This window comes from Lissotriton vulgaris, chromosome 2_1, assembly GCF_964263255.1.
Source record: "Lissotriton vulgaris chromosome 2_1, aLisVul1.2, whole genome shotgun sequence".
In the NCBI taxonomy this organism is placed as follows: domain Eukaryota; kingdom Metazoa; phylum Chordata; class Amphibia; order Caudata; family Salamandridae; genus Lissotriton; species Lissotriton vulgaris.
Window position 1 is genome coordinate 155398177 of NC_141687.1, and position 26958 is coordinate 155425134.

A 26958-nucleotide genomic window follows, 5' to 3' on the forward strand; every position below is an offset into this window, starting at 1 on the left:
CTAGCAAATTATGTGCTGGTTCTGGAGGAACTGATACACTTGAATAGTGCAAACAAGATACAGTGGTTAACCAAACTGAGGCAGCTGATTTTGAAGCTAGGTTTGGGTGAATTCTGGATCTCCCAGTCCCTTCCCCACAAGGAAATCATCAACAAAATCTATTGGGACTGGGTACAGGAGGAGGAAGCAAAACATGCAAAGTGGGGGGGCACTAACAACTCAATTTATGGAGTTCAAACCTTGTAAGAATCTTGAGCCCTTCCTTGATTTTATCCAAAACCCAAGGGATAGGTCTCTCTTCCTGAAAATGAGATATGGGACTCTACCCTTGAATAAGTTCACTGAGGGATGGAAAGGAAGGGGGGCTCATGCCCATTCACCTAGCTGCCCAGGGTGCCCATGCACGAGCGAATCTCTTTCTCACTTCTTGTTCGCTTGTAGGGCTTACAAAAGACCAAGAACGAGATGGTTAAAACCGGTATGTAGAGAGCTGGGAGTGAGAGAGTGTAGAACTGCCTCACGCATTTTCTTAACAGATACTACATCTATGTTAGTTGTATGCGGGGTTGCTAAATATTTAGCCAGCGCATGGTTTATCCGTGCAAGACTGTTAGCTGATGACAAGATCTAGGCTTGGGCAGCCAAACTGAAGTATATACCCACAGCTGTAAAATGTAAAATGTATCATTGAATCATTGTATCATTGAATCTCTCTGTTTTAAATGTAAATACTCTGAATTGTATTCTTTTACACTATGAAATGATATGTAATGAATATTTAATACTATAATTTTTAAAATATGTGTTTTTATGTTTGTACTGTTTGTACTTTTATGATATGCAAATATCAAATAAATTAGTACAACATTAAAGGCACTGGAGTCAGGACAGGGGGATGAATGTTTTTAAGTTCATGTTTTAAAAAAAAAACTATCACTTTGAATAAATTCCTCTCAATGCAGTGATACAATCTTATTTACTAAACTAAAACCATGCCATATATTAAAGAATCGCACTTGTTTGAGTTTTGAAGTGACTTTTATCATGTTTTTACGTGATGTTTTTTGAATGATTTACATGTCAAATATTGTCATTGCTTTATTGATGCATGGGCTCTTTAAGAAAAGCCAGATCCCTGGGTTGGCCCTCGCACAGTTCTCCCTGTCACCCTGTTAAGTTCCTGCGCCACCTATTTCTGTCAGGGCCCAGAGGTTTACTCAGAAGCTCACAGCCAGCTCCATCGAAGGTCGGGGTGCCGAATACCAAGGTTGTGCGGTCTTGATTCCACCACATGCCTCTTCAATTCACCCCAGACACTCCCTTCCTTTTGATCTCACTTTTGACAGTCCATGATCATCTCTGCTTTCTCCCTTTGTCACTGTTTTTTCATCTTTCTCTTCATTCTTCTTTCCCCTTATGTATTTTTACTTCTCTTGCTCTGGATCAAAGTCTGCTGAGGATATATAAGTGCCGGTCCTCAAAAATGAATGCCGGTGGGCCCCACCTACAGCCACCAGCTTAAATTAAACACTGGCTCAATGTATAATCAAAAGCCAATGCTTAATTTCTGAAAAACATAAGTGCCAGGGCGCTCTTTAGGAGGCCTTGTAAATTAAACCACCCACTGGGGCAATAACAGTACAAGCACAGCTACTTGTCATCACGCTCCTACAAGTCTGACAAGTCAGACCATCCCATGCCCCAAAAACTTTAAGAGTAGCTTTGTCGGCAGGTATTCATTGTTTTTAATGTGAATGGGGTTAACATACAACTGGTGTTGAGCTCATCTCTGCATTTGACAAACAGCGCCACCATGTGCAGACTGTTATAAAATGTAAATGTAAATGTAGTGTATTTTGTAAAGCGCACAGCTGCCCCAACGGGGCATCCCGGCGCTGTATAACACTGTGGAACCCTTCCTGGCTTTCCCTGTGAGATGACCCTCCAAGGTGAAGCCAGGCATCCCAGTGTTGTAGGGGCCGTTGTGGAGATTAAGCAAGCTATAGGCCAGAGTTGCAGGGTGGGACCCATGATTAGAGTAGTTGATGCGAGAATTATCGAGTCCGCTGACATTGAGCCCAAGACCCTGCCGCGTCGGGACTTGAACCCTGGTCCCGGGCCTGATCTCTGCTTCAGAGTCTGCCGCTCTAACCAGTGAGCCACACTTCTCCACTCAGTGCTGTGTTGCCAAATAAGTGCCAGTACCGTGCACCTAAAACCACTGGCTCAAATGAAGCACTGATGCCATAATAAACCCATAGAAAGAAATACTCCGCCTCCCTCCTGGACCCGTGCGTCTCCTCTCCCTTCACCCATCTTGTTGCATTGTCATATCTCCACTCCGTCCTATTCTGTAACGTCGTCCCTTCCTCTCTGTTGTAGCCGTCTTCCTTAGTTCAAGTATCTTACAATTTGGTACATGTGCTCCACAAATTGTTCCCTGTGGTCTCTCACCTCTCTCTCACCTTCAGCATAAATTCTGCTGGGCGAAATTGCAAAGTCTGATGGATCACAACTATGTGCAGTTTTTGGGGGAAAAACACCAAAGTTGCTAATGGTTTATATTCTTTTAAACAAAAAGAGGACTTGTGCTTCTGCTGAATCGTTCTCATTGTCCTAGAGGTCTTGGGAGACTTCAGAGTGCCTAGTGGGACCTCTGCCTTCAAGAAGGACCCCCAGGACACCCACTGAAGTTCCTCTACATTGGAGAGGACCTTAAGAGCACGGCTCCCGGGCAGTGCAGCTAGTTGTTCCAGCACTGATGAGTAGGACAATAGGATGGAGAAATTTGGTAATTTTTAAATACTTTGCAAGCAATTTACCCTGGCCTAATTACAAACCCATTTATGTACAGAACCCATTGCTTTGAAGGAGGTCTGCTCTGATTCTAGTGCCTATCCAAATACTTAAGCTAGCACTATCTACTATGCAAATGCTTTCTTTCTATAGTTTTGCATCCATAGATTGCTGGCTCTCCCAAAATTACCCTCCACTTTTTTCTAAAACCCTGCATCAAAATCAGAGCTTGACTTAAAACTTCCATTTGTTCCCTTTCTCTTTCTTTTTAATGAAGTTTCTTGCCTCGACCTTCCGCATGCCTCTTCTCTCAGAGTATAGCCAACTCTAAATCACATGCATGTGTCCCTTAATCTACTTTATTGTATACTAGCAGCCCTTCCCGACCTTGCCTGGGAGCAATCATGCTTCCCCGACTCCCGCCTGCCCGACATTGCCCCGCAGCCCGGGCCCCCGGCCGCTCCGTCCCCTGCCTGCCCCGACCCCCGCCTGCCCCGACATTGTCCCTGGATGTCACAAAGGCCCAGTGTTGAGGCGCTCTGCATAAATCTCCATGGTAGATGCTCTAAGTCCCCGTCCCCCGCCTGCCCCGACCCCGCCTGCCCCGACATTGTCCCCCGGAGCCTTTCCTCAGCCGATGTAAATTGTACCCTTCTGTTTTGTTGTAACTCCCCGTCCCCCGCCTGCCCCGACCCCCGCCTGGCCCGACATTGTCCCCCGGAGCCTTACCTCAGCCGATCTAAATTCTATCCTTCTGTTTTGGTGTAAGTCCCCGTCCCCCGCCTGCCCCGACCCCCGCCTGCCCGACATTGTTCCCCGGAGCCTTACCTCAGCCGCCGCTCCTCAGTTCACTGCTCCTCCTTCTGTATTGGTGTAAATCCCCGTCCCCCGCCTGCCCTGACCCCCGCCTGCCCGACATTGTCCCCCGGCGCCTTACCTCAGCCGCCGCTTCTCAGTTCACCGCTCCTCACCGCTGGTCACCGCTCCTCCCGCCGGTCCGCTGCTCCTCACCTCCTCCCTCACGCCATGTCTGCCGCTCGTCACCGCTCCTCCCCCGGGCCATGTCCGCCGCTCCTCCTCGAGCTCCTGGACGCCGCACCTCCCCGCGCTCCTGACGTCAGCACGCAGGTCGCGGACGGCGCTACTTCGAGGGGACTACTTTTTTTATAATGTAAATTTTTTAAATATAACGTATTTTTTAACTTTATATAGCCTATGTCCATCTGCACACCCTGAGGATTACAACGATGTATCGGGTGTGTGGATTGGCGCTGTGGTTCCCGAGTTTACCCGCCTCAAAGCCTCAAAGTTCTTCCTTTATAATAGTAGTATAGATCTGCAAATCGTAAACATCTCATTTCACTTACCACAACCTCTCCATCTTTGTAGCCATATCACTGAAACCTAACAGTACTTAATCTCGTCTTCCCTATATATTGATAACCATTTGCAAAAACTCGAGTAGCCCCCACTAAGGGTCTAACCTTAACTCCTAATAATCTATTCGACCACAATGAAACAAGAGCAAATGTGCTGCATGATTTCCTTGGGACCACAAGACCTTTCCCAAAGTCCATCAATAATGAATACCCACTGGAAAAGGTGCTTAATTTGTAAAATAATAAGTGCAAGGTTTCTGACCAGGAGGCCACTGCAGCTTGCACCACCCATCGCCCATCATCGCTGCCAAAACAACTACTAAACATCTCATCTGCAAGTGCCGTAGTTCTGATTATTCCAGGTCCCCAAAGCTAAAGGAATGGCTAGGGAGGCAGATATTAGTAATTTTTAATGTACGTTACATTCATAAACAACCGTTGTTCTGCTCATTTCCAAATGAGATGAGCAGCACCACAATGTGACAGCGGGTCATAAGTGCAGTGTTGCCAATTAAGTGCCAGTGTCGAACACCGGAAATCAATTAAGTGCTGGTGCTGAGCACCGGAAACTGCAGGCTCAAATTAAGTACTGACTGGAATACACACTAGCCTTGGGTTGTGAATTAGTGTGCTACTTCAATGCCTGATTGTTAGACCTGGCCCTTTTTGCTGGTTCATCGTCAAACCTTATGTCTCCTATTTTACTGACCCTGCTTTTTTGGCTATAGGACTCTGGGCACTTTAGATTGCTGATCAGTGCTAAAATGCTAATGGTCTCTGTGTAATTTGTTATTATGATTTATTATCCATGATTGGCATATTTGATTTACTGGTAAGTCTCTAGTAAAGTGTACTGAGTGTGCCAGGGCCTGTAAATCAAACGCTACTTGTGGGCGTGCAGCTCAGGTTGTGCCACCCACATGAGCCGCCCTTTAAATGTGTCTCAGACGTGCCATTGCAGTGTCTGAGCGCACAGTTGTAAACTGCCATGTTAACCTGGCAAGTGTATCCACTTACCAGGCCCTAACCTTCCCTTTTTTTTTAAATATAAGACACCCCTAGGGTAAGCCCAAGGTATCCCATGGGCAGGGTGCAGTGTATGTGAAAGGTAGGACAAGTACTGGTGTGTTTTACAAGTCCTGATAGTGAAGTACTTTGTGTTTCATTTTTCACTATTAAAAGGCTGTCTGTCCCATAGGGTAACTTTAGAGCTGCACTGTAACATTTTACCTGTGTAACTTACAGTTAGAACAAGATAGAGAAATGGAGATTAGGCTCTCTAAACTCAGATTTTACTAACACATCTTTTAGTAAAGGTGGTTTTTAGGTTGTGCCTACAGTGCGCATGCGCTGTCTGCCGGACCTGATGTAATCAATAATACCACTTTTTTTCCCAATTGCTTTTTACCATTGGTTTATTCCTGTATCGCTGTTCTTTGCTGCCTCCTAACTCGTTCGCTTTGCCGATACGTCACTTCCGTTCAAGGCTGAGGCACACCGGCCAATTACAGTTTCCTTACGCTTTGCCTCTTCAGATGTTGTGTGGGAGTACTAATTTTTTTAATTATTACTTCCTGCCACTGCTTGTCACTGCCTTTATTTACTGTACTTGCCTTTACCTATCGTTGGGCTTTTTTTGGTAGGACTTGCACGTTTGGACATATTTTCAAGGCTAATCCTGGTTGTTTTGGATTTGTTGCCTGGCGGCAGTGTATTCAATTCGCTGTCCTGCGGAGAACAACATTCTCGGGGGCTTTGTGACTTGTAATTTAATTACTGGTCATCCTATAAGTACAAATGGGGCATTGTTGCGGAATCTGATTAATTTCTAGCTGTATGATAACGTCACTATATCCGGAATAGTTTTAAAATAGTAAAAACCTGTGTAGAGAAGTTTAAATGTGAACTGCTTAAAGGAAAGCCGGCGTGCATACTTAAAGTACTTAAAGTAGTCGTTGGGTGTGGGGAGGAGAATTTTGGCACCCAAGAGGAAGGGCAAATGTTTTTATGTCCGGGCAAAGTGTTCGAGATTAATGTATTATTTCGCCTACTGTACCAGCGGTCGTTACGTCCACTATGTGGAGTGGAGTCCATCCATGTTTCTGTGGGTGCAATTATATTTACAAGGACACTTCATCCAAGCACCTCCCTCACTCGCGCTAGAGCTCAGCCAAAAATAAAGCTGACCTTTATTTCCCGCTCTGCGTGGTGCCCAGGACCTGGGATACCATGCCAGCTGTCAAATGCTGCTTATATAGTCCTGTATAGAGCCTAGCCCCGCTGAATTAGCAGTGTGTGCTTGTACTACTGCCAGCTGCCATGTGTCGACCTCCTGGTTGTGGCCCCTCCTATCTCCTGGTGTATGATGCAATTCTAGCAGAGTGAGTGACTGAAAAGCACATGGGCTTTCTTTGTCACCAGACATGCGCAGGCGCACCCACTGCAGGGCTTCGTGACACACACACATACAACCTGGCGTGGGCGGGGACTTTGTTGGTGGTGTTCTGTGGTTAAGTGGACCGCTTGGTGTGTTTTCAGTGCATACCCTAGCTTGTCCTACCACCGCACCCTACCAGACGCACACCCCTGATGTGCGTCCTGAGTCATGTTCAGATGGCCGTTTTTGCCTTCCATCCAGCCCTAACACAGCACATTTCTTATCATTCTTGTTGTTTCCTTGTAATTTAGAGATACATTTTGCGTGCTGTACAGCAGTTAAGCTTTTGCTTCCTAAGAGAAGCATTCACCTTATTTACAGTCTGTACGTCTTGGTTGTCCACAAAGTCCCCCTGAATTCACATCCATCATTCATTCATCCGAGTGTAATTTGTTAGTGTTTGCTCTCCTGGCCAAGCCCTAATGCTCGCACCCCTGGCAAAAGTAACATAGGTCCAGGAAGGCAGTTTCAGTGCTAAATGTTCAGGCTAACTGCTGTGTAAACGAGCTGCACTAATATTCATTGAATGCTGATGAATTTCATGCGGATATCCTGGATTGAATCTGGACAAGGTGCTAGACCGCGACCGACCCATCTCTTGGTACTGTAAGATATCCTGGAGACAGGTGTACCAGTCTGTTTACTGAGACTACTGATTCGTTTGTAATGTATTTATTTTTGGACTTTATACCGGTGCTCTTGGAATGCTTTGGCACATTTTACACCAGAACTCCATTCTGTAGCGCTTGGCTGATCGTCCAGCTTGTAATTGCCCTGTGGGCTCCATTTCCACTGCATGTTTCCTATCTCATGAGGTTTCTAGGGCCACCATGACCCCATTGAGGTTCCTGACACCTATGGAAAGTAGCAATAGTCCTACCTTTACTGTCTTATCTTTACAGCCACTGCATCCTACTGTGCAGAATGTGCATACGGGGTATCTGCAGCTGGTTATGTGCTTGCAGTGTTGAACTGTATCCTATGTCCTACAGTAGAAAACAACGATATATCACATCTGGATTGGTTTGCTGATTATTTTTCTTCTTGGTTTCGGTTGCCTCATACCAGATAGTCGGAATTTCCTGGTGCGGGCCACCACACCATGGTTCACTGCTATACAAGAAATAATCCTTCAGTAGGTACTTGTACAGCAGGTGAGCTGTTGATAGTTCAGTGACCCTCAATAGCCAGAGAAACTGCCAGACTTTCCTTGATGGGTACAGTTTTGGCTTCTGTACCTATTGCTAAGATTTTTTTCCCCAGGTTAGGGTGGAGTACTTTGGGCCAATGGCATGCTCCCATTCCTTGGTTTGATTGCGTCCCGCCACTACTGCAAGGTTATCACCAGTTAAAAGGAGGCGTCCAAAGGTGATTCTGAAACTGGTTAAATAGTATTATGTAGCACCTGAAGAGCTACTAGGTCTTATCTTAGGCAGCTGCTTTACACAGTGATTGGAGGGCCATATTTAGGAGGCCAGATAACATTGCTATAGCACGAATTATATGAACGGTGATACTGGTGACCCGCTTGAAGTCTTTGCAATTTGTTCATTTGCTTCCTGCTTAACGTCTGTAGAAGAATGAAACTTCTGATTATGGGTTTAGCATAGAAGTATGGCCCCCATAATATCACATGCCAATTGTCCCCTTACAATTTAGGTTTTCACTTGCAAGTGTCTAGCTTTGAATCTAGAATCCTTCAAAGATGGTAAACATGACCTTTATTAATGTAATTATGAGTTTGCCAATTCTGTGCTCCAAGTGATCTATCATCTATATTCACCATTAGATGACATCAAATTATATGTCCAAATCAGTAAACAGATGGCCTCCTTCAACCAATCAAGCCCCCCCCCACTGCATGTGCGGTCTTGATGGCGTCCGTGACATCCTACAAATAGTCCCAGTACAAAAATCTCCAGCTCTAAGTCACCAGTTGCCCCTCACACCTCAGAAATATACACTGCAGCAAAGTTGCAGGGAATAATTTTTGACCTACTACTATTGTTCATAACACCTATCAGTAAATTTAGGAGCCATAGCTCTGCAATCCTACAGCTTCTAAACAAATTCAATCAAGCGCCTGCCAGGACTTGAGGACATCTGCCCAAATCCTTACTCTCTCCCAGTTTGCTCCCCGCTCCATGCCAAACTACCTATCCTTCTTTATTTACCTTTCTATCTAGTCTGTGTAGCTCTCACCCTTATATATTCACCATCCCACATAATTCCACTACATAAATACACCACACAATTCCACAACTAACAATTTCAATTCAACCCACATAGTTTAACTCCACAAAACATACATCCACTCCTCTCAAAACAACAATACATACATAAAACACATTGTAATTTACAAAGCCAGTAGCTCTAACTCTCGCAAGTGCGAAACCTATTAAATTATAAATGCTTGTTAAATTGTGTGTTTGAAAATGCCACTTTTAGAAAGTGGGAATTGTCTTGATTTACAATTCTGTGTGACTGACTGGTTGTATATTCACCTTCTGGTTTTGGATTGACACGAGCTGAGGATGTGCTTTCAGTCTCGACAGTCAAAGGTGTGTTCGTTCTTGGCTGGGTGACTCATCGCTGAACTGAATAGACCTGGTCTGCATTTTGAGGGGTCGGAGGAGTTTCGCTAGCACTTGAATAGGCTGTGTCTCATTTGCACAATGATGTATCCACCCCCTGTGGTCATGCTGGACCAGGGAGGACAGAACTGGTTTGGACCGAGCTCATCGAATCTGCCACAAAGAGAACAATGAGAAAATGGCGTATAAGTATTGGACCTTACACCCCAATACTTTAGAATTCTTCTGGAAGCAAGAGGACCCTGCCAAGAAGAAGAGCTGAAGAGCTGTGTGAGGAGCGCTGCCTCTTCTATGTGAGGGGTTGGTTGGCCTGCAGGTCCTGCTTCTGTCTGTAGTGGAGGGAAAGGACTGGCTCTTTTTGCCCTGCTGTGGTATGCTACCCGTGAAGAAGCTCTAAAGGCATGTGCATGTTTGCCTTCTGTTGGAAGTCTTAAGGAGATAAAACACTTCAGGAAAGATCCTTTCTGGATCTAAGAGCAACCTGCCTGAAAGGAGAGCTGAAGAGCGGTGTGAGGTGCGCCGCCCCTGCTGTAAGACGGGTGGGATGGCCTTCAGTTGCTACTCCTGCAGGAGAAGGCCTGGACTGTTCTTCACCCTGATTCAAAAAGTAAAAGTGTGTGTGAGCGTTTTTGTTCTCATCCCTAATTTGAAGGGTGAGTTCTGTGGACTGCCTCACGTCAGCGCATGTCCTGAGGCGATTCTGAACAGTGTCTTGTGTTTCAGGGCAGTGCTCTGGATCGAGGGCACCCGCTCCCTGATGACACAGCTAAGCGTGTGCGGAGCCCAACTGATTGCTCCTTTGCTCCTCTCAGTGTGTTGGGCTCTTGTTGCTGGAGAAGTGCCAGCTGCACTGTAAATACTCCCCTCAGTGGTGTCCCGTCTGCAGGGAAGCATTGCTGTAGCTGTGACAGGTTGTCGTGGCAACCAGGATCCCCATTGAAGACTCGCCCGCCACACTGTGGGAAGCCAAGCCATTCGAGCTAAGAGCTGGTGCTGCAGTGGGTGCCTAAGTCAAAACCCAAGCCAGAGAAGCCTTGGTATGACAGCAGGAGTGAGCGTGCCTTCACCCAGGAGACCTGATGAGGCCTGGTGAGTGACAGGAAGTTGACCGGAGTGGTCCTGCATTTCCCTGGAACCAAGCTGGCTGGCTGGTCCCAGTGCACTGAGTAGGCCTGCAGTAGTTGTCAGCCCGTTTGCCTCATCCACAGGATCAGCTGGAGGCAAGCAGCACGCTATTGTCGTTGTGGGGGACCTGGCGAGGTCTCCTCACCTGCTGTGGCCATTTTGCCTTGAAGCAGAAGCCACCGGGATCACAGGCTGCTAAACTCCAGTTCTGCTCAAGGGGATGGGGGTGGAGGGGTGGGGGGGGGGGCAATGTGCGAGGTTTTCTTGGGTGTGTAACTGCTTTACCCTGACTAGAGTTTTGGGTTCTGTCTTACTTAGGTGCATACCCTAGCCAACCAGAAACCCCATTTCTAACACTCATCAGGATGAGTAAGACCTTTATAAGCCCAATTACAGTACAATATAAACATGCAGTCAAAAGTAGGGATGTAGGCTTCAGATACAATATTGAAAATCAACAAATTAAATGAACAAACTGTTTTTATTTCTTCTTTAAATTCTTGAACATGATTCCTCACACCAAAACATCCAAAAAAGCACAGTTGACAGAAATAAATGCCCAAGAGTTCACAGATTCTTGCAAATGTGTGTGTGCGAGAGAGAGTGTGCATTTCTATACACCTGTACAATTATGTATCCAACCATGCTTATGGTTGCTTACAGGGCTGCACTCAGGGCCTCCTCCTGGATCGGCCTGGCGCTCCTTCATCCTATCTTCGGGCAGGGGTGTAGCTATTAAGAATGCAACCGGAGCAGTAGGAGCAATGCCGATAGGATTTGGGGGTCCACTGCATGCCAGTTACAGATGTTTAGTACAACCAACCCAGGGACTGGGTTCCCATTTTCCTTGCTTGCAGTAGAGCCTCAGTCCCCATTGTTGCCTCTGGATGCATAATAGCAGGAGGATTCCCTCAGACCTTCGGTATATCACACTGGGCGCGTTCCTCACTGGGAGGGCAGGTCTTTTCCTGCACACCTGAAACATGAAAATCCAAAATCAATATCGAAACTGAGCTGCAGCAACATGTCAGCAAACAAATTATGCAGCCCCAAAAGCCAGCTTTGCAATAACCCTGTAATAACCACATCCCAAGAGTAATATACAATGTCTGGTCTTTGTACCACACTTAATTCTGGCAGTAGCCTGGTTCAAGCAGTGGCGGCTGGTAATGTGGATGAGTAGTGGGGCAGGCACCGCTCTTGACGTGGGGTAGCATCACCGATAGAGTCAGCCCTGGGTGTTTCAGTGTTAAGCCCTGAAGTGCCCAGAGCTGACAATCTATGAATTATGCCTCTTCATACAGTGGGGTGGGGTCAGCAAGTCTACCTTGACCCCACCTTATTTTGTAACAATTTAGGGAATCTACTCATCTCATTGGCTGACCCATGACAATGTCAGCTAATGAGGGGAGGTGGCAGGATCTTGTGTGAGTCCCTTCCACCTCCAAAGCCTTCAGTAACTTTAGAGGTCCTTGTGCATCCCCATCCCGCCACGCCACCTGCTGTCACTGCCGCAGCCCCATAAGCTTGATGAATGTTGGGTGCATTTGTGTGTGTGTGTGTAAGTATGAATTTCTGTGTGTTTGTGAATACTGTGGATGTGTGTGTATGTGTGTGTGTGCAGTTGTTAGTAAATGGGTGGAAATGAGGGCGAATGTGTGTGCATGTTCTATTACTCATCCACATTATGAGCCACTTTACTGAGTAAAGTGGCGGCCCTTCTAATTCCATTGCAAATCTGGTGCGTTGCCCTTCTCTTTCTTCTGGCCATCAGCAGCTGCCCACTGTTAAACAATAGCAGCTGCTGTGTATGAGCGAGGGGAGAGGTGTCACCCCTCTGCTGCATGGGGAGTATTTGTATGACACTTAGGGCTTATGTAGTACACTAGACAGAGCCAGAGGGAGAGAGAGACACACAGGGGGTAATTTGACTGAAATTCTCTTTGCACGTTGATGCTGCATACAATGCTGCTGATTGGTCAATGGACAGCAAAACCTGATCTGAAGGGGCTGAATCCATGAATAGGCAAGGCCGATGGAGATGATGCAGTGGTTGCTGTCTATGGCTTTGTTAGGTGTCTCTTTGAGGGTCCGTAGACAACTCTTTGGGGTCATGTGTGGACTGCGTCTTAGAGGGAGCATTGTGAGAATCTTTAGGGGACATGTGGTTGGTGACCATGTGAGGCTTCTTGAGGTCTAAGTAGGGTCTGCTGAGGGCTGAGTGAAGGTCAGATGGGACCTGGTGAGGATCTTATGGAGCCATGTGAAACCTCTTGGTGACTCTTGGTGACTTTTTGAGGGTGTGTTGTTCTAATGTTGATAGTCTGATGAGAATTAGTGAGGATATTTGTGGGGGCATGTGAAGGTCTATTGGTCATTATGTAAGAGTTTATTGAGGGATAGGAAAAGGCTGGTTGGTAGCCATGTGAGGGTGTGTCAAGGCTTGGTTGGGATCATTTGCAGCTCTTCAAAGATCTGCTCGTGATTTTAGGAGGGTTGTTTGAGGGCCAAGTCTATGAGGGCTGCACAAGGATCTGCTGGAAGCTGAGTGAGGACCTCTGTGACGACTTGTGAAGGTCTGTTGGTGACTACGTGAAGGTTTGTTGAAGACTGTCTAAGGGTCTGATGGTAACAGTGTGAGCATCTCTTAAGGCTCGGTGAAGAGTTTTGGAGGCCCTGTGAAGATCTGTAAGTGACTGTGTGAGTGTTTGTTAAGGGTAAGTTAGGTGTTCATTGGGGGCTGTGTGAATGGCATGTTGTGTGTTCTGCCCGTATGGCAATCTGCTGGCGGCTTCAGTAGGTCTTTCAAAGAATACAAGAAGCAACAATTATGGTCCAAAAACGTGGTCATATTAAAATTTTAAAACGGTGTGTAATACCTACATTTCGCAAGGTCCATCTTTATGTACATGCACATCACTGGTGTAACACTATTGAACTGACGCAAGCAATTAAAGAAACAGTCCCTTTCAATTACTTAAAGGGATCTTTCATTTTTTGATGTCTATAATATTTACTGGAAGAGGGAGCTACAAAGCGCCATAAACGTGGTAATAGAAATGCTTCTATTGCTTATCCGTCTTGCCCGTTGGTTGCTTTTAGCATGGTAGGACATCTGTTGATGCTTATGCACCTGCTCTCTGATGGCTTCACTCACATTTTCCTCGATACCTGTCTTGTTTTTTTGGCTTAGCTGGTAATCTTCCTCTAACACCTTTTCATGATCATGGTCCTTCAAATCTCAGTCCCTAACCCCACCCATACTTTTCTCTCTTTACACTTGCTCTCATGCTGATCACATCTTCTCCCTTAGTTGAAAATATTTCTGAAATACTGGTCTCCTTCTCATGTATTTAAAATTCACCAGATTCCAATATTTCTTTCTGCTCTCCAGCCTTGGATGAACTCCAGCTTACTCTCTATCAACATCTCAATAACTAAGATCCTCTTCTCCCCTCTCATCTCTCTTCCACACCCTCTCTATTTCCCCGGTAGCGATACCTTTCTTTCCATCCACAATTTTGGGATTCTATTCAATGTTTCTGTTTCCTCCACAATCTTCATTTCCCACCTTATCTACAGGCATCGTGTGTGGAGCACCCCCCCACCCCAAAACACAGAAAGCATATTTGTTTTGCATGTACTGTTATTCGGTACCAGCCGCCTTCCCTTATCTTATGGAATCACACCCTTGCTTATCTGGACCTCTGGTCAGAACTTTCACTGTGGTGTCCCTATAATGACATTTCTGATAAATCCAGTTTCATGGTTTTATCCTTTTACACATAGATTATTAGAACATTGTAATGCTGAGAACTCTATTGAAGACAATGGAGTGGTTCAGGGCTAATAAGGGCTTTAACCCTATCCATGCTGATGACGGAACCGCTCCGTCATCAGCCGCGGTGGCGCTGTGCTGATGACGGAGCGGTTCCGTCATGGCCCGGCCACCGCGCCTGCGCGGCGCGTTCTATTGAGCGGGCGGGGCCATGACGGAACCGCTCCGTCATGAGCACAGCTCAACCGCGGCTGGTGACGGAGCGGTTCCGTCACCAGCATGCGCCTGCCGCCCCCTTAGCACTGCGGCGGAATAGCCGCCGCAGTGAAGGGGTTAATAAACCTCCGGCTTCAACACTCCAATGTTTGTTTTACTGTCTTACCCTTTCTTATTTAGAGCATTCCACCCTCAGTGAGTGAAAGGTTCTAACTGCACTACAGCCCTTCGACCTGGGACTATACCGGTTGTTAAAGGCACCCTCTCTTGTTACAGTCCCTTGCATACAGCTCAGCCTTATAACCCAGGTTCTGGGCTTTTAACAGTCAATATTGCCTTCTTCGTCACGTTATTCTGGTATACTAGAAATCTCATCATTTACAACTGTCTCTCAATTCTAGCTCTCCAAAACTGCCCACTTTATTCACAAGCTGCCACTCTTGCTTCATGTTTCTTCCTTTCTGTCAAGGGTCCTGTGCCTTTGGCTGGATTCCCTTTAAAGTTCTCTGTGATGTCTATAAGTCTATTTCTCGCAGGATTCCTTGTATTTTTTCCTTCCACTTTATTCCTCATCCCAAGCTCCATTCTTCTGCACAGCTCCTAATGGTTTCTCCCCTTCATGTATGTGCATCCTTTCGTTTCCATTCTTTTCATGTTCCATTCTCCTACTCTGTCTGTTTTCTGTCGAAAACCCGAAATATGTGAATTTACCTCAAAGTATATTTATATCTCAATCTCTTTTAAACTTAAATAGGCTTTGAATTAAGTTGTTCTAATAATGAAATACTTAAGCATCATGTGCTTCTGCTCTGTTAACAGTGTTAACTGCCTTTAATTGCCTGCCTGCAATGATTGTTCAGATCTGAAGGCTCGGGGGGGATTCAAAGGAAAATTGATTTTAATCTCTTACAGCATAAGCCCATCTCACCCATCCTTCCAGTTTTACCCAACAAAGGCAGGCACGTGAGTCCCGGGGCTGTGTGGATCATGTCAGACTTGTCAGAAGCTTGTGTGGGACACAGGTCGAAAACATAATGCGGGCCCTTCTCTGGTTTTATGACGCCTGCCCTTAACTCTCTTTTTAGGTCGAGGTACTATCCGGTTCGTCAGAACCGGAAGTAGCGAGATCTTATGATTCTTAGAGGAGCTCTTCATCCCGCCTCTAATTTTGGCTCTCTCCCATTGGCTGGCTTCCTAAATGGAGGCCAGCCATTGGAGGAGAGAGCCGTCACTCCAAATAGGCTCCGTCCTTTTCGGATATGGAGGTGTGTTCGGTGTTCTTCTTTCCACTTTTTAGCCACGCCCACTGAACACGCCCCCAAATCCGAAAAAAGACGGAGCTTGCCTCCGTGTAATTAGGCTGCTCTTTCCTCGACCCCCCCCTCTCCTGCGCATGCGCAGTGTCCCTGCCACCTCGCTGGCTAGCTCAGCGGTGCGCTTGATTTGTGCCCTAGCGCAGGGAGCAGTTTATTTTTCACGAGCGCTTTGGGAGCGCTTAATTTATCTTTACCGCCAGTGCCCACCCGGCATTGCAAGGTGAAATTGTCTCCGTTGCCACCCGGCCGCGACCAGGAAGTCAGGCAGGCCGGGGGCGGGACTACGGGACATCCCATGACATCATCCCCGGGCCGCGCTCTGATTGGCTGCCGGCCCGGGACAGGAAAGAGGAAGTCGGGAGCTGCCTGCTGGGGCTCCCATGCCTCTCGTCTAAAATTATCTCCGTTTCAATGTTAGTCTCTATACGATTTTAAACTTTCGTTTTGTTCTTACCTCGTTCCTGTTTCTAAATGTTGACATGTACCGTCGCCCCAGCGCTGCGAATGCTAGTGCCTCGAGTAATAGATCAGCTAACAGTCGGTACTGATGGGCTACCTAGGTCATAGTGGACTAGGTCTGGGATGTTGGTGCTAATGCTCCGGCTACGAATGAGATTATTATACTGGGAAAACGTTTTCTTGGTCTTTGTGAATATCAATGATGGGTGTAGACGTTGTTGCAGTCAAATATAGCGCGAATCTGGTCCAGTGCATTTACAAGAGCATCGGATTGCATTCCACGATTATTTTGTATGCACTGGGAGAATTAGACTATTAGCGCACGATGAGCCTGTGTACGACTCTCACCTGGTTCCCCAGTTTCAAAGTCGGCAGCTCTGACCATTAGGCCACATAACGAGTCCTAGTGTCACTGAGTGTGAAATGCTAAACTAATACTGGAAGTGGTGTCTGCGCTTAATGCGATTACTACTTGTACAGATACCTTTGATTCAATCAATGCTGTGTTCTCGTTTACAGACTACAGTGCTCTATACCGGCACTGGCATGTTAGGACAGATGCCGCGATAATGCGAGTACCAGTACTATCCTAGGGCACTGGGCTGCAGTTCTGATGTATTAATGTGGCTTTTGGAGTATCGCCTATTGCACGAGAGCGTTGATAGTGGGGTTAAGATGAAGCAGTCAGCACAGGTGTTGAGTACTAGTAAAAATACAGTGGTAGTGTGTATATAGAACTGCACTTAGCTTAAACACAGGAGTTAGGGCAGATTAATGCTTGCGCTGTAACGTCTCTAGGTACTGGTCATTACTACACTTTTCTAGCAGCGTGTAGTGTACAGCTGTTTTCTGTTAATAGTCTCCTTGGTTCCGGTCCACCTCTCACTCATTTTCATTTTCGACATCTGAAGTAGGCACTCCAACTTCAGTGGCATTTAAGTGTATCGGACCTTTTGTCTCCACTTGCAACCAAGTCACTGCTGTTAGTGACGTATGTGAAAACAGATGTCCCACTGTAGGCTGTTGTACGTAACGTTGTATTAAAAACTGTCCACAGCCTCACCCTGATGACCTCAGAGCGTGGGCGTTCACATTTGCATCAGGTGATGCGCAATCGTGTTGGCTCGTGAGGGCGCAGCAGTTCAAAACATTAAGATGGAGGACTTGTGAGAATCGAGGGGAAGTTCTGGCCGCTGGGGAGGGTTGTAACAGCTCCGGCGATGAAAGGAGAAACTTGACGACAAGGACTAGGGAAGGAGTGAGGGGTGTGTACGGGGCGGGAGAGGGGATCCAGAGTCCGCTAAAGCGCCAACGTCGTGCAGAGAGGGAGACGAGGCGCAGGCACTCGTTCACTGCACTCTGCATTTTCTGGTCAGCACGAGTGAAAGAGGGTTAGTATAACAAGAGGGGCAGGGACGGAGTGTGGCTCGCAGGGAGCGGACACAAGCGCGCTCTCACCAGAGACATCTGTGTGTCCCCAGCAGGGTCCGTGCGCTCCCGCATCTGACCACTCTCCCGACCTCCGGACACCAGTGTGCATCGCGCCACCGTACTCTACAGGGGCAGCATTTCCGCACAGGCCGGCCCTGGGAAATTACACTCAGTGAGTAGGCGCATTATCTGGGGTGATCAGCTCCAATAGTAAACCCAGCCTCCACTTCAAGGCGCTAGGAACTGGGCAGTGCTGTAGTAGCCTTCACAACCACAAGCTCCGGCGCACCACAGCTAGACGTGCACTCATTACAATCTGGTCCCTCCTCGTCACTCTGTCACCCTGTTGTCACTGTCCCATCTTTCCTGCCCGCTTTGTCCATTCACCACAGGCAGTTCCCTTAAGTGCCAGGGTCTCTTGTGGCAATGTGTGCTTTTCGGAACCAAATCATATTTTGTTTTTAGCCAATGTGTTTTAGATGGGCGAGGTCCAGCATCTTCCCCCAACAAAAACGTTTAGCAAAAACAAAAGCAAACAAAACCAGCACCAACAAAGCTAATAGTCTGACAGCTAATTTCAGCCCCATTGACTTTGCCAATGCCTGTTTCCATCATGGACTCTAAAGCCTTTCCTTTGATCCTGGTTCTCTCCATACCTTGTTCTCTTTCTCATACTTGTCTTTCCATCACAGAAACTATGCCTGCCCACTTTCTGTGACCCTCATGTCTGTCCACTTTCTGTGACCCTCAGAGCTCCGTTTAAAGTCAGTCAGGATTTTTTTTTTAAAAATCAACAATCCACATGCAACAGTTTTCCTAAAATACATTTTGGAAACCGAGTTTCAATCCGGTGTTGGACAACTTCTCATTTAAAAACACACTAATTTAAATGTACTTCACACTGTGGGCTAGATAACTGTACAGGAAGAATTCTTGAGAAGTGCTACTTAATCTATCTTGCATATTTGCGTACATCAGCGAATATATGTATTTGTGCACGTTGCTGTAATAGCGCATCATCCAGGATGTGCACGAATTCAATAGTTTTTCACACAAGTGCAGGAACAAATGATGCCAAAGCTTGTTGCTCGTGGCCATTGTAATCGTTCAACGTTGAATATATATATTTTAGCAGCACTTGGGAAAATGAATTGATATGTTAGAAACCTTTGTTCTTTATTTTTTATTTATTTAATGTGATTTTATATAGCCCGAACATTACCCGAAGGTGTCAGCGCTTTACATAAGAACCAGTTGCAGCACATAAGGATTTAGGATTACATGCATTACATAAAAGATACAAACAGAATGCAAATGTACAAGATGTAAAGTCACTCAAGGAAGAGATAAGAATGGATATACTCTAAGAGTCAAATAAGAATGGTAGAGAGTACAAAGGTCTGCTGCATACACTAGTGATTAGAGTTATCTCTATATACATAGATATACACATAGTAGATTTTCTCAGGTCAAGACCCAAAACAAGCATTTACAATGCAATGGTCTCTGCATTATGAAAGTTAGAGCTATTGCCATTGCTCATGACAATTATTTTCATCTTTTTTTTAAACATAAATACATGGTATTGTCATTTACAATGGCAATAGGTGAGCATTAGAGAGTAGTAGAGCGTATTCGCAGACAGAGCCGCGCACACACCCACAGACAGAGCCGCGCACACACCCGCACAGAGCCGGGCGCACACACCCACACACAGACAGAGCCACGCACACACCCACACAGACAGAGCCACGCACACACACACACAGACAGAGCCACACACACACACACGGAGCCGTGTGTGTGTGTGTGCGTGGCTCTGTGTCCTGGAATACTCTACTACTGTCTAATGCTCACCTATTGCCATTGTAAATGACAATACCATTTATTTATGTTTTAAAGAAAAAGAAATTGAAAAAAAATGTCATGAGCAATGCCAATAGCTCTACCTTTAATAATGCCGAGACCATTGCATTGTAAATGCTTGTTTGATATACAACTAGATTTAGAAGTGCCAGCGCTGGGACCTGACAGAGGCAAGTCCTGGGGTAAACAGACTCTGCTGCTGTCCCCTTGTGAGGGCCCTGTGTTTTTTTCCAGCTTCACCTTTTAACTAAATGTAAAGTACAGGCACACATCAGGGGTTCCTACCAGCATTATAAGCATTCACATTCACTGAGCTAATATTAGCATCCCACACCGGAGGACATAAAATAGATGAAATAATTAATTATGCCATTAGTGCATAGGTAATGGGATGGGAACCCCACACCCGTTTTCTGCAGAGTCAACAGAATATCTAGAGACCCTCTTTGAAAGAAATGTAGTTATTTGTGGTTCTCACTGAGAGTCAGTAGTGTGAACACTGAATTCTAAATGCACTTATTTAGTGTTACTAGAGTGCAGCAGTGGGAACAAATGTTGGTTTCCACTCTTGTGACTTTCATAAGAAATTCCAAGCTGCAATGCCAGGGCCCTCAAAGAGCATCTATGTGTGACACTGGCTCCCTGCTCCAATGAACAGCTTCGGGCAGGGATGAGGAAGAAAGCTGCTGGGGGCACGTAGGAGGGTGCAGGAGGACAGGTAGTATTATTTTTCTAGATTTGGGTGAGTAGATGAGGAGGAACAGAAGACAGTGGGAGGGTGGTGTTGGTGGGAGTCAGGACCAGGCATGCTTTAGTTATTTTTCACATTGGAGGGGGCAGAGGGATCGTAGTGCTAAGGACAGTGTGGGAGGGAGGCATGATGCTGCGAATGTTTTATTTTTTACTTTGGGTGTGGGTACAGGGCGGACACCATGGGGCATATTTTCAAATAAATTACACAGCGCATCATTGCAAGCAATTTAGCAGCGCCACGCTGCGGCATTTAAAAAACTGAGGGATGCGCCGTATTCACAAGAATATAGCCAACCCACATTGAAAGAGCAAACGACTAGGAGAAATAAAAGTATTTCTCCCTGTTGCGCCGCTCTAACAGCTGCTTTTCACTTGTGTTAGTTTTTGGTGCTGCCTCAGATTTACAGATCTTTGTAATTCTGGAGCAGTGTAAAAAAACAATGGGGGTTGCTTGGGAAAACACACATCAACAACTCTTGATTGCCCCTTTCACGCAAAGTGATGCGTGAAAAGGGGCCGTTTTTAAAAAGCCACGCAGGTTGGCTTTGTGTAGCCTTGTAAATATGGGCCAGCACACAGTGCCACCAGAGCATCAAAAAAAGTGACGCTCTGTGGCACTAGGTGCTTGTAAATACGCCCCCAAGTATATCTCAGGCAACTGAGGCAGGTGAGTGTATGTTGTGTAGAGCTCCCCCAGGACTCCTCTGCCCATGCACTGCTGTTGAAAGCAGTGGCAATTTAATTAGGAGGCCAAACATAACATCAGTCGCAGCTGCTTCAGATGTACAGTGGTGGGGCAGCAGCGGCGGAGGGGTGGGGGTGCTGAGGGGGATTAAAAAACTTACCTGATGCTGACCAGCCGGTCAGCTTGTGCCTCGGTGCTCTTCCTGCTCCCAGCAGTCCCATCACAGACTCCCCATCCAATCCAGTCGCTACTCTCTTGCTATAAGAGCTGCGTGGGGATTGGCCTGAGTGGGCTGGTTTGATGCTCGCTCAGGCACAGTCTGTGCCTTTTCTCTACCCGGCTATGGAATAGAGGCAGGTTGTTGAAGCCTAAATGTGCATGTCTGTTTGGCCAGCCTCAGACGCCCGGCCAAATCGACATGCGCATTTACAAGGGGCCCACCACTCCTCTTCCCAGTGCCTGCCTGGCCAACGGGCCAAAGGGCCCCGCCCCACCCTGGACTCAGCTGCATTGGCTGCCAGTGAAATATAAAATGATAATAAAATTGCTTCATTATCGTTTTAGTGGGGTGACATCCTCCGCCATTACGGAGGGGCCGCCACTGCATAACATACAATTGTAGATGTATATCAATGAATGACAGAGATGATTTTCACATTGGGTTCTGAGAGACATCATCGCCAATTCAAGCTGCACTCTTGCTGTGTATTCCATTTCATGCAGAACCTGGCGGTGTATAACTTTCCCCTTACTCACTGTTACACATCTACAATCCTACATACCCTCTCACACCACAGATGGTCACCCTTCTGCTGTAGGCATCACCAGTGTCCTGAGCATTATGTTGACACAACTGGGCAAGGGGGGATTACTGAATCACAGCTCATCGTTCTGTGCATCAATAATGCACATGTTGCCTTTGCGCGCCTATACTCGCGTCTACGGTCACACATCTGCCCCATCTGTTCACTTTATAATGTATTCTGTCCTGTATCCCCAGGCCTGGATCCAGCCTGTATCCAGCCTGCGCCCACCTCATGGGAAGCTGCAGGGCTGCAGCCTTACTCTGCTTGGAGAAGGACTGGCAGGCGGCTAGAAAAAGGAGGGTGGGGAACACGCGGTGCTTAATCCAAATGTGCAACATAGAGCTGGGGAATTTATAATGAAGGAAAGCTCTAAAGAAGCAATAGGTAGAATGAAGCAGGTGAACAAATACTTGATCTTACTGAAGCAAGCATTGGCAAAGCCAATAGATCAATCTTGCATTTTGAGTCCTGACATATTAAATAAACTCTTCCAGTGAAAACAATACAACAAAGAGCAATTGCTTTCTATATACAATGCATCTATAAGATCAATGATTAACTGTGTGTTGATTCAGAGTGAAAAATAGTCCCTCGTGCGCTGCAATGCAAGCGCTTCGAAGGAGGTGGAATGACGCAACAAACAGCCAATAGCATGAGGCGAGAAACTAATACTCTTATGGGTGGAACCAAGTTCATTCGATGTATAATTTAAAGACGTGGTAAGGAAAGGTCCTGCAGACTGCTGCTGCACTGAGACACTTAGGGATCCAGTATGGCTAAGCTACACTGACCGGACAGGAGGTTGTATTGATCACATTTGATATCTGCGAATCACATGATGATAATATCGGCCAAAAACTCCCCAGTAACTTCCACGATTAAATAAGTGTAAACCAAGACCATGATCATATTAGAAATTTTAGATATCAGCATCTTTAGCAGGTTTAGTGATAAAGCATGCATGCTCTATAGTTTGATGAGGCAGGAGGTCAAAAAGATTTCAACTCGCAGGTAGCGTGTACAGGAAGTAGTCAGACATAGGCAGGAAATCACATCATGATCTGCTAAGTGGGGTTTAGGGCTAAACTGGCGACTTAGAAACACAAGCGATCTGGTCCCGTGGGCATCTCTGTCTTGCTCATTGGCAGTTTGTGTGACTTGTGCTTGTTGGTCCAGCACAGAGGAAGGTGCCCTTGAAGAAGGAATACTGCACGTGGATGAAAGTAGATGTATGATAGGGGTTGTTATTTATAGGTACCAAACTCCTGCTTCCAGGAGAGGAGATTCCTGCACACCTGATAACAGGTTCTTGATTTCCTGATGGAAGCTTTATTCATATATTATAACAAATTCCTGCTGAGTTGATTACAGAATCTTTTCCTCCTGTTTGCAGCTAAATGACCGCTTGATAACAGATTCTTGCTCACTGGAGAACAGTTTCCATCATAGCTGGTATACTGTATTTATTTTTAAACTGTTATTGTGTAGCGCAGCACAGTATAGACCTTTTACGCAGCTTCTTAGTGCTGTTGTCTATGATAGTGTCCAGGCGATCTGTCCCAGTTGAAGGTGTTTTTTCCTGATGGTTCCAGTTTTCCAAACTTCCACCACTTTGTGTCTGTGGAGTACATGCCTTTATTCTTCACCCCCTCCCATTGAGTATTCATGTATTACAGTTGTCGCTCCTCAAACATACATGTTTTGCTCCGTGGTGAGTTATTTGCTCCCCCTGGTATTTTCTCCTCTCTGCCAGATTTACTACTTGTCCTCCTGTGGAACTGGTAGGATAACCCTGGCGACCTGGTTGTACTGCCCCACCAGTGCCTAGAAGAAGGTGGAGTGGACAGGGCCGACTTTAGCGCTGGTGGCGGCTGGTGTGACAGTCGTTTTGGGCGCCTCTCCTATGTCCTCCTTCTCTGCAATTCCCTCACTATCACTCTCCAGCAGTGCCCGTCATCTCTCCATTTCCCCTCTCTCAAATGCATTTAATTTGTTTTATAGCGCTACTCATACCAGCATAGGGTATCAAGTCACTTTACATTGCGCACAGAGACAATGAATGATACATGTGAAAATCAGTCTATAGGAAATATAATGAGGACTACAAGGTGTAGGAATCACATGTCACTCATACTACTAGGCAGTACATTTTAAGAATGTTTGGTCCGGAGAAGCACAAACTCAGGAGTTAAAACGTACCACAGTGGTTGCGATTGACATTACTAATTAGAATATGTTTCTACCCAAATGAACCCTTTTTAGCAACAGTAGGCTAATGAAAGACTGGAGAAAAAAGCATAATGTTCTTACTTATGCCATGCACTTTACATGTAGCTCTTTGAATACAGTTCATGGGTCACTGTGCTATATTAGGAGAGTAACTTATGTTCTGCAAGCAACAAACGTATCTATGTGACAAAAGCAGTAACCTATTGAGCTATCCACACAAAATATACAGTTCTGTGATCAGCAAGGCACATGCTCTTTGCAGCAGGCACATTAACCCTCTGCACTGCTTTATGAGTCAAAACTGCATTTAGATAGAACTCTGATCTTTCACCTGTAGGAACATTAATCACCAGAATTATCTTGACGATTTTATTGTTGCCTGAAAACTGCAGAACACACAAGAACTCTGCTGCATGTGCTTTTAAACTCATAAGTTATTTCTAAATACAGCAACCCCGAGGTCTTAGCCAGGTGCAGCAGCACCAGTTGCACTGCCCTATAGCCGGCACTGGGTGTGGAACGCAAAGGGAGTTAATGATACAGACCGGAAGTGGAAGAGTTTGAATGTGACACATGGGGTGTCAGCGTACGTACCGGGTCTAAGAGCAGTCCCTGCAGCAGGAAAGTATTAAGTGGCCCAATTAATTCTTTACTTAAACCTAAACTTTTTTTTATAAAGTATATATAATCATTTTCGAAAAGACAGGTGACCTTTGCTTGGGATTCTCTGTTCTCAATAATTTTAAGCAAAATAGTGATATGCACCTCCTGAGGAATATTCAGCTTCGTATAAGACAATTAACTGTCCAGGGGTGTGCCGAAAACAGGGCCGGACTGGCCATAGCGGGCACCAGGCATTTCCCCGGTAGGCCACTAGGGTGGGGGCTGGTTTGGGGCCCCTGGGGCCGTTTTTGTTACCGGGGGTCGGCAATATCCGCCGTTGCAAACTGCTCGGCTGCACTCCCCCTCACCCCAGGGTGGGCCAGCTGAGCAGTTTGCCAGGGCCGGTTTCTGGTCCAAGTCCGGCCCTGGCCGTAAACCTTGTACCTTTTCTGTTAAAGTGCTTGCAAGAGGTCACATAGTTTAAATTGCAGATTACTGTAAGTTCTGGTAGGTTTTTGCGTTCAGAATAACAGAAGACCTATCATGCATTGCCAAAGTCAATACTAAAGAACCAATTCCATTCAAGTGTAACAATGAAATAAATCAACATTTACCCTGGTGCGTGAGGTCGCAGCCTGAAAAATGCAACATCCTCTAGTTCTCCAAAATTACAGGTAGCCCTTTTGTGGAGCAGATGTGAATTTTTTTTTATTAGAAACTATGTAATATTGGCTGTGAAGTATTAAAGATGCTGTGTTTAAGGAAGAAACTATGGTCTTTTCATTAGCTTTCCACCTGTCAGATCAAAGGACGTAATTTTTATTCCAGCTACATCTCTTACCAAACTTTGTAATTCTTGGCACCATCACGCTCTCTTTCTGTGTCTGCATTTCCTGTAAGTGCCAAACTTGGTAGTTGTTAGGATGAAAAGGTTCCACACATGGTGACGGACATGCACCTCCCCCTGACTGTCCCAGCTACAATGAGATCTGGATCCCTGGTGCTGATTTTGTAAGACATAAGCGAAGGTGGATCACGCTTGTGTGCCATGACATAGGTCTGTCTCATGAATTGTGGTCTTGTTGAACTGGGAGGGGCACCCAAAGTGCTACCCTCATAGTCATGAAAGGTTATTGCCTCTACCAGGAGCTAAGCAACATGAGCGCAGTCGTGGCAGCACACCACGTATTGATTGGTAAGGGTGAACAGGTCCTTATTAACCTGTGTCACTGGAGTGAGGCCTACTGCCCCAATCATGTAAAGTTCTGCTGCTGTGTGCTTTGCTCACCCTTGTTCTTCATCAAGTTAGTATGTAGTGCTATGTAAAGCGTGTGTGGTTGCATAGGTGTGCTGTATGTATGTGTGCCTGTGTGTAGTAAAACACATGAAAAAGTCCGGGCTCCATTTTGAGAGACTCGAGGCTGGCTGGAGGAGCATGAGGAGGTAGAGGACTCCACCCAGACAGATACGTGCATTCCTGAGAGCTGGGTTGGGCACACACTGGAGAAAGGAAGAGCCCGGCTCTTCAGTACACTTCAAAGGATGCTCCTTGATTCTGGGCGAGGTCACTGGAAAGTGGCCTGGTCTCATCTTGAGAAGGAGATGGGCCTGATAAGATAATCATAAAGAACAAGGCGGGGGCCTTGGGTAACCTTTTGATGCACATATCACTGTAGCTGACATTCAGGTGTGAACTTTATTCACTCCCATGGCCTTGGTTGTGAATCTATCAGTTTGGAGACACTCCTGCTGTGACAGACCATGTACTGGAGGAGGGGCAGAGCAAAGGAGAGAGCACTTCAAAAAGAAGCAAACCCCGGGACAAAATTCAGACTCAGACCCTAAATCAGATTTGGTGTCTGGAAGTGGACTAAATGTAGGGGAGTTTGAGGCAACCTAAATTTCTGAAATTGTGAACTGTCAAGCAGCCAGTCGGGCTGTATGCTGAGGGTGAGAAGCTCTGTAAGACTTCTACCTGTGACCAGTACTTGGGACTAAGGTATGCCAGTCTCCAAGTGCAATCAGCCCAAGAAACCATGTAGAATCAATGATGCCAAGGGGCAAGAATGTGCTCCTCTTCATATGTGATTAAAAGAATGCTTTATGAAACTTTACTGTATTTATAACAGGCATGAGAGTGTCTCCTACTTATTTACTTCAATGAACACAGGACTTCACTTGTACAGCAAACTGAATACAGTAAAACAACTTTAGGCACCCATCTTACTGCAATGTTGCTGAATGGCAATTAGCAGTTCAACATGGCTCTGATTTTCTGTGACAATATGCAAATGGGCTCTGGGAGTCTATCTAAATGTTATGGCTGAATATAGGCATGGCTGTATGACGGAATATTGAGCACAAAAATATTGTGTTACAAAAATGTCATTGCCAAAGGATCGACTACCACCATATATTGAAGTATATATAGGTATGTATAGGTTTACATGCCACAGATGTAAAGTATAGTAAATCTTTACGTACC

At 46.0% G+C, this 26958-nt stretch overlaps 1 protein-coding gene across 3 annotated transcripts in view; it reads right to left on the reverse strand.

Moving 5' to 3' along the window:
• Positions 1-10793: 10793 nt before the first annotated feature.
• LOC147729731 (protein spinster homolog 3-like) overlaps positions 10794-26958 on the reverse strand; it is a 485480-nt gene continuing 469315 nt past the window's right edge. For 2 of the 3 annotated variants that reach the window (XM_086954613.1, XM_086954615.1), the window contains one exon: positions 10794-11307. In XM_086954613.1, coding sequence (XP_086810739.1) covers positions 11243-11307 — 65 coding nt within the window. In that variant the 3' untranslated portion in view covers positions 10794-11242. The remainder of the gene's footprint in view (positions 11308-26958) is intronic. The other variant, XM_086954614.1, reaches the window with a different exon arrangement.